Source organism: Vitis riparia, chromosome 7 (genome assembly GCF_004353265.1).
Source record: "Vitis riparia cultivar Riparia Gloire de Montpellier isolate 1030 chromosome 7, EGFV_Vit.rip_1.0, whole genome shotgun sequence".
NCBI classification, from domain to species: Eukaryota; Viridiplantae; Streptophyta; class Magnoliopsida; order Vitales; family Vitaceae; genus Vitis; species Vitis riparia.
This window is the reverse complement of record NC_048437.1, coordinates 27,530,664-27,544,872: the sequence shown is the minus strand read 5'-3', so window position 1 is coordinate 27,544,872 and position 14,209 is coordinate 27,530,664. Positions and strand designations below refer to the sequence as shown.

The window sequence follows — 14,209 nt, the reverse complement described above, 5'->3', positions numbered from 1 at the left end:
ATAAAGTTGAGTAGAATTTTTTGTCGTGAGAAAGGGATTTCAACAAGTACAAAAGTTGCTAGTCCTTAAGCCATTGGAGCAACGTTTTCTTCAAGCTAGAGAAATTTGTTAATCAATTCGTGAAATTAGGCTTGTCAAAAATAATTTTTTTCATATATTAATAATAAGAATAATAATGATAAATAATAATAATAATACCATCAATATAACAATATATCTTTGTTTCCTAGTTATGAACCATATGACCTCAAAAGTCTATAGATGGTTTGAAAATCTGTTAATATTGACAGAATATTGAATATACACTCTAAATGGCACTAGACACGAATTTTCCTAAAGATGACCTTTTTGTGGATAAGCGGTTCGCTTATTTTGAGCACATACAGAAAAAATCATACAATAGAAAAGATGAAATGACACATGACAGCAAAACCTAAAGACTACATTTGTAAATGATGATTTTTGGTACAAAAACATGAGGAAGGTCAGAAAAAAAAATGGGGTTGAAGCTGTGGGAAAAGACGCCTAACCATGACTCATGCAAATCTTCTTATATCTCATTGATATTTGATTATGACTCTAATATATAAGAATATAATTTTCTCCCCATTTTTGTTATGAAAACATTTGTCTTCTTATTTACTTTTAATTAAAAAAGTTTTTTTTTTTTTGAGAAATTAATAGGTAATCATATATTGTTTTAATTTGAAAATTATCTTTTATTCAATGTTTTTTTATCAATGTTTTTTGTGAATATTTTTTAAAATTTATTATAGTGATAAAAAAATTATTAATTTTAAACTAATATATTTTATCAAATAATTTGATATATCTTGATATTTATTTATTAATCCAAAAATATTTTTTAAAATTTTATTTAAATCATAAAAAAAGATTATTTTTAGTTTCTTTTTAACATATATATATATATATATGAAATTTTTTTTGTTTATCATATTATTTTCCTTTTGTAATTAAAATTATATTTTTTTTGATAATTTATTAATATTAAAAGTGTTTTTATACTTTGAAACATATTATAAAAACACTCTTAAAATCATTTTTTTAATTCTCATAAAAGTGTTTTTAAGAAAAACACTGCAGAAATGGGCTCTTAATACCGAAGATGAAAGACAATAGTGAAGGTGTTTTATCGTCCCAACGACTACAATCACCACCATAAACCCTCAAACTTCAATCTCTGAATCTCCATATTCTTAGCCACTGTCCAAACGACTGTAACTTACCTTCCTCCGCTCTTATCAAATGAACCTAGGGAGATTCGATCTTCTCTTAACCGGTTCCTCTTTGGTACGGTAGGGTTTTCCTTTAATTTTTGGTACGGTGTTTACAGTGAGCCAGGTGAAGAAATGAGGATTGTAGGATTGACAGGTGGAATCGCATCAGGGAAGAGTACGGTTTCCAATCTCTTCAAGGTCCATGGCATCCCCGTCGTCGACGCGGATCTCGTTGCTCGCGTGAGTGTAACCTAACGCTAACCCTAAATCCCCTGTTTGGCTTCCGAAAAAGTGGATTATAATTAGAGGGAAATTTAATTTTTCAGCTCTCTTAGTCGAATGCAAAATTGAATTAAGCTAATTAAGTGGGTGATTTTTTGCAGGATGTATTGAAGGAAGGTAGTGGAGGTTGGAGGAAGGTTGTTGCAGCATTTGGAAATGAAATTTTGCTTGATAATGGTGAAGTTGACCGGGCAAAATTGGGTCAGATTGTATTTTCTGATCCGGGCAAACGCCAACTGCTCAACCGGTATATTCATATTCTTAGTTCTTTTGAATTTTATGAAATGATGTTTACTTCTGAATGCTTGGAGATAAAAATGATAAATGTTTACAATTCTATGCAATAGAGATGTGTATCCAATCTTTTCTTAATTGCATGATAGGAAAGTATTAGTCTTATAACCTATTGAAACTCTTCAACTCAGATAACCTAGTGGAATTAGTGTATTTTTTCTCTTAGAGTTTAGAATTTTCATAGATCAATTTGCAGGACTATAAATCTTTTTTGAGTGTCAGTTGATTATAATTCATTGCCTTAACTTGTAATGAAGATGCAATTATATGAGTTTTTACTCTTGTTTTTATATACATTTTTAGGCTACTGGCCCCTTTTATATCATCTGGTATTTTTTGGGAAGTTTTCAAGCTATGGATGAAGGGGTTCAAGGTTATTGTTCTTGATGTCCCTTTGTTGTTTGAGGCCAAGATGGACGGCTGGACAAAACCCATTATTGTTGTATGGGTTGATCCTGAAACACAACTTCAGCGACTGTTGGCAAGGGATAGAACATCTGAGGAGGATGCCAGAAACAGGATAAATGCCCAGATGTCACTGGATTTGAAGAGGAGCAAGGCAGACATAGTAATCGATAACACTGGGTCACTGGAGGATCTGAATGAACAGTTCCAGAATGTATTATTTCAGGTCAAAAGGCCCTTGACATGGACTGAATTTGGGCTTTCAAGGCAGGGAGCTTTTTCAGTTCTTCTTTCTGTTACTATAGGTGTTCTCATATGCAGAAAATTTTATAATAATGGTTTATAGCTGTTATATGTACCTGAGACTTTTAATATCTGAGATTGCTGGTGTATTTCATGTAACTCTATTTGTGTTTCATTTCAAAGGGCTGTATCTTTGATCTTTCTTGGAAATGAAAGTTCTTGATTGAGAGGTTGTCAATTTGATTGAAATGTGTGGATTTTTTACTACACACTTTTTAACAAATTCATTAAAGACCAACTTCTATTTGAATTTACAGATTAAAGTTCTGTAATACACTTCCTGTGCAAGTCTCTAAATCGTGTTTCCGGTTTAGTAAATGTCAACCTAGGTAATTGATAGGAACTCCACTTTCACTCTAAACGAGCTATTTGATGCTTCCTTCATGTTGTGAGTGGGAAGGGTATATGCTAGACACCTTGGTGGAGCACATCATCAGAAATTGAAGGATAAGATGACTGTTTCATTTTAATGCTCTTTATTAATTAATTTATTTTTTAAACATATTAAATGCTCTTGAATTTTTGATTGGGACAATGGCTTCCGCCAACAGTGAACTATTAAGGATCGCATCTCATGGATGCTATTTCATGTTTCTTCCATGTTGTAAGTGAGAAGGGTATATGCTAGACACCTTGGTGGAGCACATCATCAGAAATTGAAGGATAAGATGACTGTTTCATTTTAATGCTCTTTATTCATTTATTTATTTTTTAAACATATTAAATGCTCTTGAATTTTTGATTGGGACATTGGCTTCCGCCAACAGTGAATATTAAGGATCGCATCCCACGGATGCTATTTGATGTTTCCTCCATGTTGTGAGTGAGAAGGGTATATGCTAGACACCTCGGTGGAGCACATCATCAGAAATTGAAGGATAAGATGTCTGTTTCATTTTAATGCCCTTTATTCATTTATTTATTTTTTAAACATGTTAAATGCTCTTGAATTTTTTATTGTTTTAGGAGTTTTGAGTTAAGCACCATCCAACCTGTTGCTAAAGTTGAAGGTTTATTTAGAATGAGCTTATTTTTTTTTTAATTGGAGCTTCTTTTTTGTTATTTCCTTTATGTTCAAGATAACTACTAGTAATTATTGCTTCCCGTTCCTTGTTCTACGTAAGGCTGAATAATTAATTAGTTAATTAACTTTTTATCATGAATTTGCAATCTTGTTACTGTTTCTAGTAACCAATTATCCATTTAATTGTGACATGGTGCATGTAGGATAGAGCTCATCTTTAACCATTGTTGTGAAAATGTATATGGTTTCTCACTTGTTGACATCATTCAGCCCCTGCAATTGAGTTTACTTGCTATTAAGTCATGAACAAAGCTGTCCATGTCAATTTCAAATCATCATATTGTTGAAACTTTTGCGGCCTTATCTCCGACCAAGGTCACACTCAAATGATAAAGAGTGTGTTTGATAGTGATTACAGGAAACGTTTTAAACTTTTATAACACTTAAATGACAAAAAAATTGAAGTGTTAGATATGTTAGAAACGCTTTATAGAATCACTACCAAACAGGCTCAAAATCTGCTTCAAACCGTTTGATATGAATTTCGACTGACCTTGATCCTTCTAGTCTCCATATGCTTGGAGATTTTGTTTTGTCTGTTATAAATGATTGCTGCTATAGTTGGTTGAACCTAATAAGGATGAAACTTGCTTCAAGTTGTCTAATGTAAACCTTTATCCTTGACCACTGAAAATCTATTAGCGTTTCAGTCCCAAAATGAGTCGTGTCCATTTCAATAAGGTTATGCTCCCCATTAAATTCAGTGTAGGCATCAAGTTCTATTATTTTGTATTTTTAGGTTCAGTGTTTGTCTGGTAACTAAGAATGATCATCTTCTTTTATTGGCTGTTTGATAAAGAACATAAAGCAAGAACTATTGAGTGCTAAGTGCAATCATTAGTCATCGTGGACCTAACAGTTCAGCAGAATAATTGGCTTTTTTAAAGGGGAGAGATACGTGAGACAACATCCATTAAAGACTGCATTATGTTTTAAAATTCTAAGTAGTTTATCCTGTTTCACAACTTTGATCTCCAATATTAAAATAATGGCATAAGTAATAAGTGGTAAAATTTCGATTGAGTGATAATCCTATATTAGCCTTTTGCTTCAAAATGTTAATTATTATCTTTTGTATGTTATGTTTTTGCCTATTATCTAGCATTAGGCTTAAGATGGGAATTGATATCTGACTGTTAAATTTTTTAATTGTAGAAATATGTTCTGAATATCTTTGTTCCTTCTTCTTCTTCTTCTTCTTCTTCCTTTTTTTTTTTTTTTTTGTGATATTATTTTATTTTTTGGGTGTTGAACAAGGTGCAAGAGTACAGATTGCAGCACCCCTTTTTATTTTTTAGGTCCCTTATATTTTTAGACTTGTTTATGGCCATGCATAGCATCAAATGCCATGATGCAGAAGCAGCTTGCAATGTGTTTACTTGACACTTGATCCTCTACTAGTGGTTCCCTAACAAGACTAACCTATTGGATAGAAATACAGTCATGAACCAATGTTTACCAAAAATCTGGCTTTTCCTTCTAAATTGATCATTTGATCTTATAAGCTTCTGTATGATACTATATGCTGAGCATGCCCAACATTCAGGGAATTGGCTTGCACAGCAGATGCTTCCACCTTGTGAGATGTTACCTTTCACACAATTTTGAACTACAAGTTGTGGTTATGTAATAGCAAAGTTGTGAAACTAATGAATTGCTTTCCAAAAATATTACTGAATTTGTTGCCCAGTTGCTCCGAATTTTATTTGAGGCCTTAAATTAAATTTTGACTAAGTGGCTTAATGGTCCTTAGATTTTCATTTCTTCTTGTTATGTGTAGTTGGAGAGCTCTAAATGTATACTACTTAATTTAAAATTTGTTCCTTTATTCTACTGGCTTTGCATTAATCCAAGGCTATAAGTGGAAATGCGCCTGGTTTTAGATAGAGCTGCCAAGATATAGCATCACCTGCCTACCAACTTAAAATCTATTTAATTTTTCTATGCTTGTGCTTGTTCTTTTCATTTATTGGTTACATAGAGATTGGGATGTCTCAACTTGATTATAAATAATTGGATGAGGCTTTTTGTTAACCTTTAGGATTAGATGAAGTATAATAATACTCAATTTCCATGCAGAGAAAATGATGCCACAAGGGAAAAGGGTCCAGTAGCATGGATAACATAAAATATGGTTCATATCATCATTATACAACTGGAGATTTAGGCATTGGTATACAGCTTCAAAGAGATGACATGATTCTTGATTTTCATCTTTAGTGCTTAAATGAATTGAAATACAAATTTACTGTATTCAAGATTAATTTTTCTTATATCAGTAAAGCAGCTTGGGATTGAGTTGATGTCAATTGACAGCTGGATCCATGTTTAGGTTTGTTTTGAATATGATGTTCTTGCGCATGTACATGGTTTGTGAGGATGAAAGTAGCATCTTCCCATGTAATACCACTTTTATTGCCCATTGTCCACTTCCTTCAGAGATTGGTACAGGTTGAGTCATAGCTGATCAAAGTTCAAACCAAGCTCTTGACAGAATATGAAAGAGGTTTTTATTCAACTGGCCTGATTCAGGTTGGTCACTCACCTTTTACCATTATGTCTCAATCAATTTACTGGAGCTTGCAGGGCCTACAATGGATATAAGATGTTACCATAAATATTGGTTGTTTTCCCTTGTTGTATACTATGCTTTTAGACTATCAAGAAACTTTTGCAGGAATATTAGATAAATACTGCAACAAAGTGCCAGGAAACTGCTAATACCACAGTTTGTGTGGCTACCAATCATGGGGTGTATAGGTTTAGGTGGGAAATGTAGCACCACCCTTTATTATAATATTTATACAAGGAGGGCAGATTTTTCGTCTCTCTCAACAAAAGCTAGTTATGGTGTTTCATTAGAAAAGAGAGCTTTGCTTTGTAGAGGAAATGAAATTGGTGTTAGGGTCTTGTCTTTTCTTGTCAAAAGCTGTTGGTTCTTTTTAACTTTCTTGGTCTCTGTTACAAATTCCTTGTAATTATGCTTTCCTGGTAACATTACCAAAAATAATTCCAAAGCCAAGAAAAAAGTTGTTAGAAATTTACCTTTTCTTACCCAGTTATACTTCTGTACTGACCTAACCCCTCCAATTTTTTCCTGACTTCTTTATTTTGCTTTAAGGAGTATATCAGTGTGTGGCAAGGGTCCATCATTCAATACAGTCTTTCCCAAATCAGTCCTTTAAGATTCTTAAACAGTCTGATAGTGGGTCACTGATCACTTGGATCAAAGGGCCTGGGGAAAATGGATGAACATGAAGAGGGTCCTACATAATACCTAATTTTGAGTTACCAATAAGAGCTTGCCATGAAGAAAAATCACCTGCATTGCACATGCGATACTTCTGTTTGAGGTCAGACGTGTCATCCACACACTGGCTCTCTCAGTGTTTAGCTGAAGTGGTTTCCACAGAGTGTTGGCTCTATCTATCTCATGCCTTTTCTTCAACTTTTTTAACTCCATTTCTTCAGCTTAAACCACTGCACTCACTTTCAGAGTTCTCCTTCCCTCTCCTTTTTTCTGCATACCACTCTAAAGACTCTGCTTCTCTGTTTCAGTGTCATTTTGGCTAAGATGGCAACATCACCAGCTCAAGATCCTCCACAACCACTCAAATACCAGGTAAATCCAACCTTTCTATTGCCACCCATCCCTTCTTTTCTTCATTCCAAGTGTGGCTTCAATTTCTGCATCCTTCTCCTTTGTTTCACAGACATGGGTCTTGAAGGTTTCCATCCACTGTGAAGGTTGCAAGAAGAAAGTGAAGAAAGTTCTCCATAGCATCGATGGTATCGCCAAATTCCAACCATCTTGCATGTGTTTTCTTCTTCTCTCAATTTCCTTATTTGTTCTATTATGTGTAGTTGTTGCATTTCTTTTTTATCAATTCACTTGTATTTTTCTTCATTTTTTTCTCTTTTTTTGAGGGGGCGATTTTACCATGTTCTTTCATGTTCAGGTGTTTATACAACAGTGATTGATTCTCAGCAACATAAAGTTACAGTCACTGGAAATGTGGACGCAGAGACCCTAATCAAGAAGCTGGTGAAAACTGGAAAACACGCTGAGCTTTGGCCAGAGAAGCCTGACAATAAGGAGAACAGCCCTGGAAAATCAAAGAATAAGAAGAAACAACATGATGCCAAAGACAGCAATAAAGGTAACGGTGAGGGTGATCAGAAGAATTCAGCAGATAAGCCTGAAAACTCTGCAAAAGATGCCAAGAAAGATGATGATGGTGCTGGAGCTAAAACTGCTCCCTCTCCTGATGAGCTGCAGGGTGATGAAGGTGGTGAAAGTGAGGAGGTTGATGATAAAACCAGTAGCAGCACAGGTGGCAAAAAGAAGAAAAAGAAGAAGGGGCAAAACAATAATCCCACCAACCCCAACCCAAACTCTGGCGCTCCGCCAGCTGACACTGAATACCCTGTTTCCAGTCCAAGCCCAGCACCACCTCCGAACCCTCCACTTCCTACCGTATACCCTTACCCAGCTCTGTATTACCCTCCTCCAGTATATGGACTTAACTACAATACGGCATCATTTCCTAGCACAAGCTCTTACTACTATCGCCCTGCAACACCGATTGATCCGATTGAAGAGTTGAATGATGAAGACAACAAAGGGTGCTCAATCATGTGAGCATGGCGGGCTACTAGGTATATGTAGCCTACGCTAGTATAATTAGTGTATTTTGTACGTAAGATTTGCATGCATGCATAGAGAAACTGAAGATTGGAGGAAAATTAGGTGAAATAAAAGGGTTTGTTTCTGGGGTTTGGAGGGTGGTTATTGTATTTTGTCTCTTCATGTAGCTTTGCTTACAACTTTGGTTTTGCTTAAGCAGGTCACTTGCCTTGTAATGTTTATTTGTTTGTAGGGCCTGAAAATCTCTTTTTTCTTGGCACCATGATGTGTAAAGCAGATTTTTGTTTATGAAAATTTCTCTCACTCTTATATATATATGATAAATTAAATGACCATAGGAGGTACGGGTTTTGGGAATTGGTTAAAGTTTTCTTTTATGAAAAGCAAAATTTGTTTCTTTGGTTAAAAGATTTTCCTTTGGACTCCCACCTTCAAACATTGAATGCATGCTTGTGTGGTTTTTTGTAGCTTTTCCTTCTTTTGGGTGTAGCCCGTGAACTGAATTGGGGACCCAGTTGTAAGAAATCCTTTATAATAATAGGACTTTTTTTTAGTAATTTAGTTCCCAGCCATGGTGGTGGTGGTGGTTGTTGTAAAATGGTTAGATTTTTCAAAAGAGAATTGAATATGCACAACGAAAAGAAAAATCCATTTTTTGCCTCTTCTCTTGACCATGCCTTTTATCTAGAGAAGCATATTCAGAGTGGATTATTCCTCCTCTTTTTTCCAGACACTTCCTTGTTTCCAAAGTCTAGAAAGCTCTGTTCCTCTTGTGGGCTGTGATTCCCTCAAGTTGACCACATCTGGGTCCAAAAAGAGAAGACTATGGTAAATGATTAAATTTATTATCAATATCCAATGATGTAAACAGTCTGTTTTCAACCATAATCTAATTGTGATGAATTAATTACAATCATTGACAAAAGTTTTAGGGGTTCAACTTAGTGGAGGATATTTTATAAATGCCACCGAATGTCCCTTCAAAATCTAACCCTCTGGATGGAGGAAGAATTATTTATCTCTGTGTTCTCCTGCTGGGCTCCTCTTTGAATGATTTACAGAATCTAGTAAAAGACTCCCATCGCTTTTCTCTGCCGCCCATCTTTAATCATCACCCTGTTGTCCCACTTTCTTGTGGAAGAACCAAAAAAAATTTCCATGCGGCTAGAAAATGATTGGAATTTGGAATATTTCCTCATCCTCTCTGTTTAGGGGAAGTGTATACAACAAATGTTCTAAAATGAATGCATCATGACCCAACGAGATTGCGTATCATCATCTTTAATGTTCACATCTCGATACTAGACTCTCCATACTAGATAAGGAATACTTCCTCCAAAGTCGGCTCATTCAAATCTCTTTCATAAAAAAATCTAAGAATATAAAATAAATAATCACCGACGATTGAAGAGCCTTTGGGGTATTTTCACAACACATGCCTTTCAAAAGGAAAAGGGACGAGAGGTGGTCACGGACGATCTCTAATGTGTACCAAAAGGAAAAGGGTCTGAATCCAACAAGAAATAGTGGGTACATTCAAAATGGAATAAATATCAAACAGAGAAATTTAAGCTTAGTTTATTCAAGAAAATTATTAGTATATAAGGGAAAAAAAAAGGGCTGAAAAGGCAAAAGAAAATGGTCAGTAGTACATTGATATAAAGTGAAGTGAATGGGGACTGCCATTGTTGTACCATTCATAGTAAAGGAAAAGATCTTAGAAAAAGAGAATCTTATAAAGTCCCAAAGTAAATGCATTCCCTACCTTACTCCATTCATCTACAACACACATTTGAATTTGTCATGAAAAATATGAATTGTCACACACCATTTTTCATTGACACATGTAGGAGGATGAAATTTCTTTCATGAGTAATGAATTAGGGTTTCGATGTTGCTATTATGGTTGGTGGTCAGGTTCTTTCTCAATAATTTTCTTTTATAAGTTTTGTTGAATTTGAAATGGAAACGAAAATGAGAAATAAAGTGGGGAACAAGAGAAACACGGGAAAGAAAGGACGAAAGAATGTAATTAGCTTTTAAGGTTTTTAGATTGATGGGACAAAAAAGAAATCGATGGCATTATCATAATCCTTATAATACACAACATAAATATCTTTAATTTTTGTTAAATATATTAATTACTCTTTCAAAGGTTGTTGGATGGCTGATTTTTGCTGGTTTTGTGGGTCCTTGCTCACAAAAGTTGGTTTTTGTGATGGAAGATGAGATGGATATGGTGACCAAATCACTAGGTGGGAATGTCTTTTAGTACAAGAATTACCATGGTTTTGGTGGGGAATGTCTTTCAGATCAAGAATTACTATGGTTTTAGTGGGAGGACTAAAGATGATAATGACACTACACTAACAACAGCGACTGGTGGGTTAGCCACCAAGCTTGTGTATTAAGTCATGGCTCATGGCTCATGTAAAGCCCACCTAATTCTTCAATTTTTTCTTGGTAAGATTACATCTTGAAGAGACTTGTCCCTCTAGTGGGGGAACTTTTGGTCTTTAACATTTAGTTTACCAAGGCATTGTTCCCTCTTGGCCAATTAAATCATTTGCATTAGACCCCTCAAAAAGATGTTAATTTGATTAAGCTTTTTTAGTCCACTTTTGATAAGACTTAATATTTATTTGTTTAGATAGTTTTTAAATTAAAATATGCTTAAATCATTTAAGTTATATTAATTCATTAAATTGATTTATTAAAATAATTTTAACTTTAAGTTTTAATGTTAAATAATTTTATCAAATGTAATTAATATACTTAATTACCTCATGTTTGGTAAAACAAACTTAATGACTTAATAAGATTTAGTTATTTAATAAAGATCATTAAAAATAGTAACTATATTTGATAAAATAACTTAATATTATAATTTAAAAGTTCAAAATAAGTTAAAATAATTTAATTATTTTGAATTACAAACATTATATATCTTAATAGTCCACCTCTCTTTTTATCCTTATTTCTTTATTATAATAATATTATTTAATATTTATTAATGTAAATATGTAAATTTAATAGTTTAGAAAAAAAAATTAAGTTGATTTGGATGGACATACTTAATACTTAAGAGTAAGAATTAGATAATAAATATTAAGTAAAAATATAATTTAAATTAAAGTTGTCTTAAATTATTAAATATTAAGTATTAAGTTATATGTTCTTTTGAAACTTAATAAAAGATTTTGTACTTGATTAATATTGTTAAAAGAGCTTATGACTAAAAAAAGAAAACTTAATATAAACGACCTACTAATATTGTTTCTTGTAAAGTCCTTATTTTGATTTGTACGTAAATTTATTTTATGTTTAATAAAATTTTATGATCCCAATTTTCTTATTTTGAAATTATAACATTAAATTTTGTCTGGGTATCAATTAAACAACCCTAGACAATAATTTAAGTGAATGAATAAATTAAGTGTTAGTCTTTTTTTACAAATTGTATAATTACAAATGAAATAGATAATCTAAATAACGATATCACATAAAACAATAAAAGAATAATATCTTGAAATAAATAGAGAAAGGGATAGAGAGAACATGAACTTAAGATTTTTAAATAGTAATTTAGTACAATCCAACTTACGTCTACTCTTTTTAAGTTTCAACCAAGATGAGGGTTCACTAATTGATAAGGTTTTTTAAGCCAAAGTTTTCAAACTCTTGCACTTAGATTATAACTTAAAGACATTCTTGTAATTTCATTTAAAGAATACCTTACTCTTAAAAAAAAAATTCTAATGATACCCGACATTTATACCCTATATAGGAATGACAATAGAGCGGGTTTGGAACGAGTCACCCCTATCCCATTCCCGTCCCAAAATATATGGTTATTTCTCATCCCGTCCTAAACCCGGGATAGGATGGGGTATGCACTCCCATCCCCATTTTGAAGCTATAATTAAAATCTCATCCTCGGTCCATCCCGACCCGGATATGTGTATTCACCTTGTGTTGTCCAAAAAGAGGGAAAAACAATGAGTTACAATATTGCAGGCACTCGAACTAAGCACCTTGTGTATACATGTATTTCTTGACTATTGGGGTTTGAGACTTGATAGCTAATAAGTTCCACATGAGCAACATGTTGAAATGAGAAAAAGAAATTAACAAAAAGACCACACCTTGTTGCCACCAGATTACATATCTATTGTACGTTTTAGACTCTCCAAATTTTCTGATTAAACTGCAATTACAATGATCCCAATAAAAAGGACAATCTCAAATATCACCAACAAATCTCTCATCTTTTGCCTAGAAACTGACAAAGAAACACCCCAAACCAAACAAACCAACATTCGAAAAAAATACCTAAAACAATTCCTATGGAGAAAATGACAGTAGTGTAAACTGATGAGACTGCTAATAGTTGTGAATATGAGATAAACAAAGATGAATCAAGAGAAGATGGAGGAAATGGGATTATTGAATGGATTTTCGAATGGATTATCTGATAGATTTTTGCATTGAGTGGGAGAAACAACAACTCTAGCGATAGAGAGGAACGAGAACCCTAAAACGAGATAAGAAGATCGGAAATGATTAAAGGAAGCAAATATTTATAGGTGGGGGGTAAACTTGTAATTTTGTATTCAGGTCAGGGTGAGGCATATTATTACTAAACCCGATCCCACCCTGAACTCGATTCGGGTTTTAAAAAAAAAAATTGAACTCGTCTCGTCCCCGATTTCTATGCTTCCATACCCGTTCTAATAGGGGTGGGTGACTCGAAAAACCTGTGAAATTGTCATTCCTAACCCTACACGTAGATTTTACCTCACAAAAACACAAGCAATCTAAAGAATCAAATTCTTAGTCTTACAATCCAACTAAATGAATACAAATAAAACTAGGATTAAGATGTATTAAATGGAAATGTAAGATTTTGAATAACGATATTACACTCTCTTGGTAAATGATAATCAATATTAAGCTAGTGGAAAAACAACCATGAGAGTTAGAGGAATTTTATTTTATACATATGTATTAGAGGCAAACTAGCCATTTTGGAGATTTTCCAAAAGCTTTGGTCGTTTATTTGATATATCACTTAGTTAGCCATTATGCATTTAATGTATTGCAAGTAACTGTTGGGAAAACAAAACTAAACACTCGATCAACTGTTTGGTTGAATCACTTCTCTACGTAAGGACCTAACTTGAGAAGTATTTGCACAACTTCAATCCATTATATCTTCTTTATCTTAACCCTGATTTGTTGATCGTTTAAAGTGTTGGATTACTGATTTTGTAAACTTTGAAATCATGTATAGCTTGCCTCATAATTTCCACAAGAAGCTATCCAAAATTCAATGTAAATTCATAGTTGATCTTCTTTAACTTTACCCAATCTTGCTTTCTTACTTAATTTTGACAATATCTTTTTTTTTCTCCTTTCGATATATTTTCTAAGATGTCTCTTTAAAAATCTTTCTTTCTTAACACACTCAAATATATCCATTAAATTCAAACGTAATTTTGTTACCATCAACACTAAGATTAAACAAAACTTTGGTTCAATAAATTTGATTTCCACTCCCACTTTAACCCAAGCAAAAAACCAAGTACTTATTCTAAATGGGCGTAAACGAACTAGAGTTTCAAGTCCTGACTTGAACTGGAACAGAGGCTACAAACTTGGGCCTTGAATTGCAGTTAGTAAGGTAGGTCCAGCTCAAACAATAGCTGCCGTTGATTAGACCTGGGCTCAGGGAACGAAAATATAACAATTATATGGATCTCTGCTGGGCCTGGGCTGACACAATGCAACTTGATGGGCTCAAGCCTGCATGGACTTAAGCACTGTTTGCCTGAAGAGTTCTCCCGAGTCCCAACAGACGTATCACGTAAAAGGCAACTTTTCTATATCTATTTTATGATTTTATCCATTTTCCTCGTTGTTGCCGAACAGGAGTACAGCACTAACGTCACATTC

The 14,209-nt window shown here is 33.7% G+C and overlaps 2 protein-coding genes across 4 annotated transcripts; both read left to right on the top strand.

Annotated features, from left to right (window-relative positions):
* Positions 1–1,121: 1,121 nt before the first annotated feature.
* Positions 1,122–2,711, top strand: LOC117918718 (dephospho-CoA kinase). 2 transcript variants are annotated; one of them, XM_034835569.1, is made up of 3 exons: positions 1,122–1,484; positions 1,622–1,767; positions 2,118–2,711. In XM_034835569.1, exons 1-3 carry the CDS (start codon positions 1,371–1,373, stop codon positions 2,563–2,565), a joined length of 708 nt encoding a protein of 235 aa, XP_034691460.1. In that variant the 5' UTR covers positions 1,122–1,370; the 3' UTR covers positions 2,566–2,711. The 2 variants fall into 2 exon arrangements, with proteins under 2 accessions (XP_034691460.1, XP_034691461.1); XM_034835570.1 differs by having other exon boundaries at positions 1,125–1,478.
* A 2,113-nt stretch (positions 2,712–4,824) lies between these two features.
* On the top strand, positions 4,825–8,569 carry LOC117918717 (heavy metal-associated isoprenylated plant protein 35-like). Of its 2 annotated transcripts, XM_034835568.1 has the most exons (4): positions 4,825–6,138; positions 7,165–7,228; positions 7,320–7,395; positions 7,566–8,569. In XM_034835568.1, the coding sequence occupies exons 2-4, from the start codon at positions 7,181–7,183 to the stop codon at positions 8,246–8,248; spliced, it is 807 nt and encodes a 268-aa protein (XP_034691459.1). In that variant the 5' UTR covers positions 4,825–6,138; positions 7,165–7,180; the 3' UTR covers positions 8,249–8,569. The 2 variants fall into 2 exon arrangements, with proteins under 2 accessions (XP_034691459.1, XP_034691458.1); XM_034835567.1 differs by lacking the exon at positions 4,825–6,138 and having other exon boundaries at positions 6,171–7,228.
* The last annotated feature ends 5,640 nt before the right edge of the window (positions 8,570–14,209 follow it).

What these genes read in the sequence shown, in the direction of transcription:
- LOC117918718 (XM_034835569.1), top strand. Translation starts at nt 1,371, where the DNA reads ATGAGGATTGTAGGATTGACAGGTGGAATCGCATCAGGGAAGAGTACG. An exon ending in ATCTCGTTGCTCGCGTGAGT is followed by an intron (nt 1,485 to 1,621) that starts GTAACCTAACGC and finishes GATTTTTTGCAG; the next exon opens with GATGTATTGAAGGAAGGTAG. An exon ending in AAACGCCAACTGCTCAACCG is followed by an intron (nt 1,768 to 2,117) that starts GTATATTCATAT and finishes ATACATTTTTAG; the next exon opens with GCTACTGGCCCCTTTTATAT.
- LOC117918717 (XM_034835568.1), top strand. Translation starts at nt 7,181, where the DNA reads ATGGCAACATCACCAGCTCAAGATCCTCCACAACCACTCAAATACCAG. An exon ending in CACAACCACTCAAATACCAG is followed by an intron (nt 7,229 to 7,319) that starts GTAAATCCAACC and finishes TTTGTTTCACAG; the next exon opens with ACATGGGTCTTGAAGGTTTC. An exon ending in AGTTCTCCATAGCATCGATG is followed by an intron (nt 7,396 to 7,565) that starts GTATCGCCAAAT and finishes TTTCATGTTCAG; the next exon opens with GTGTTTATACAACAGTGATT.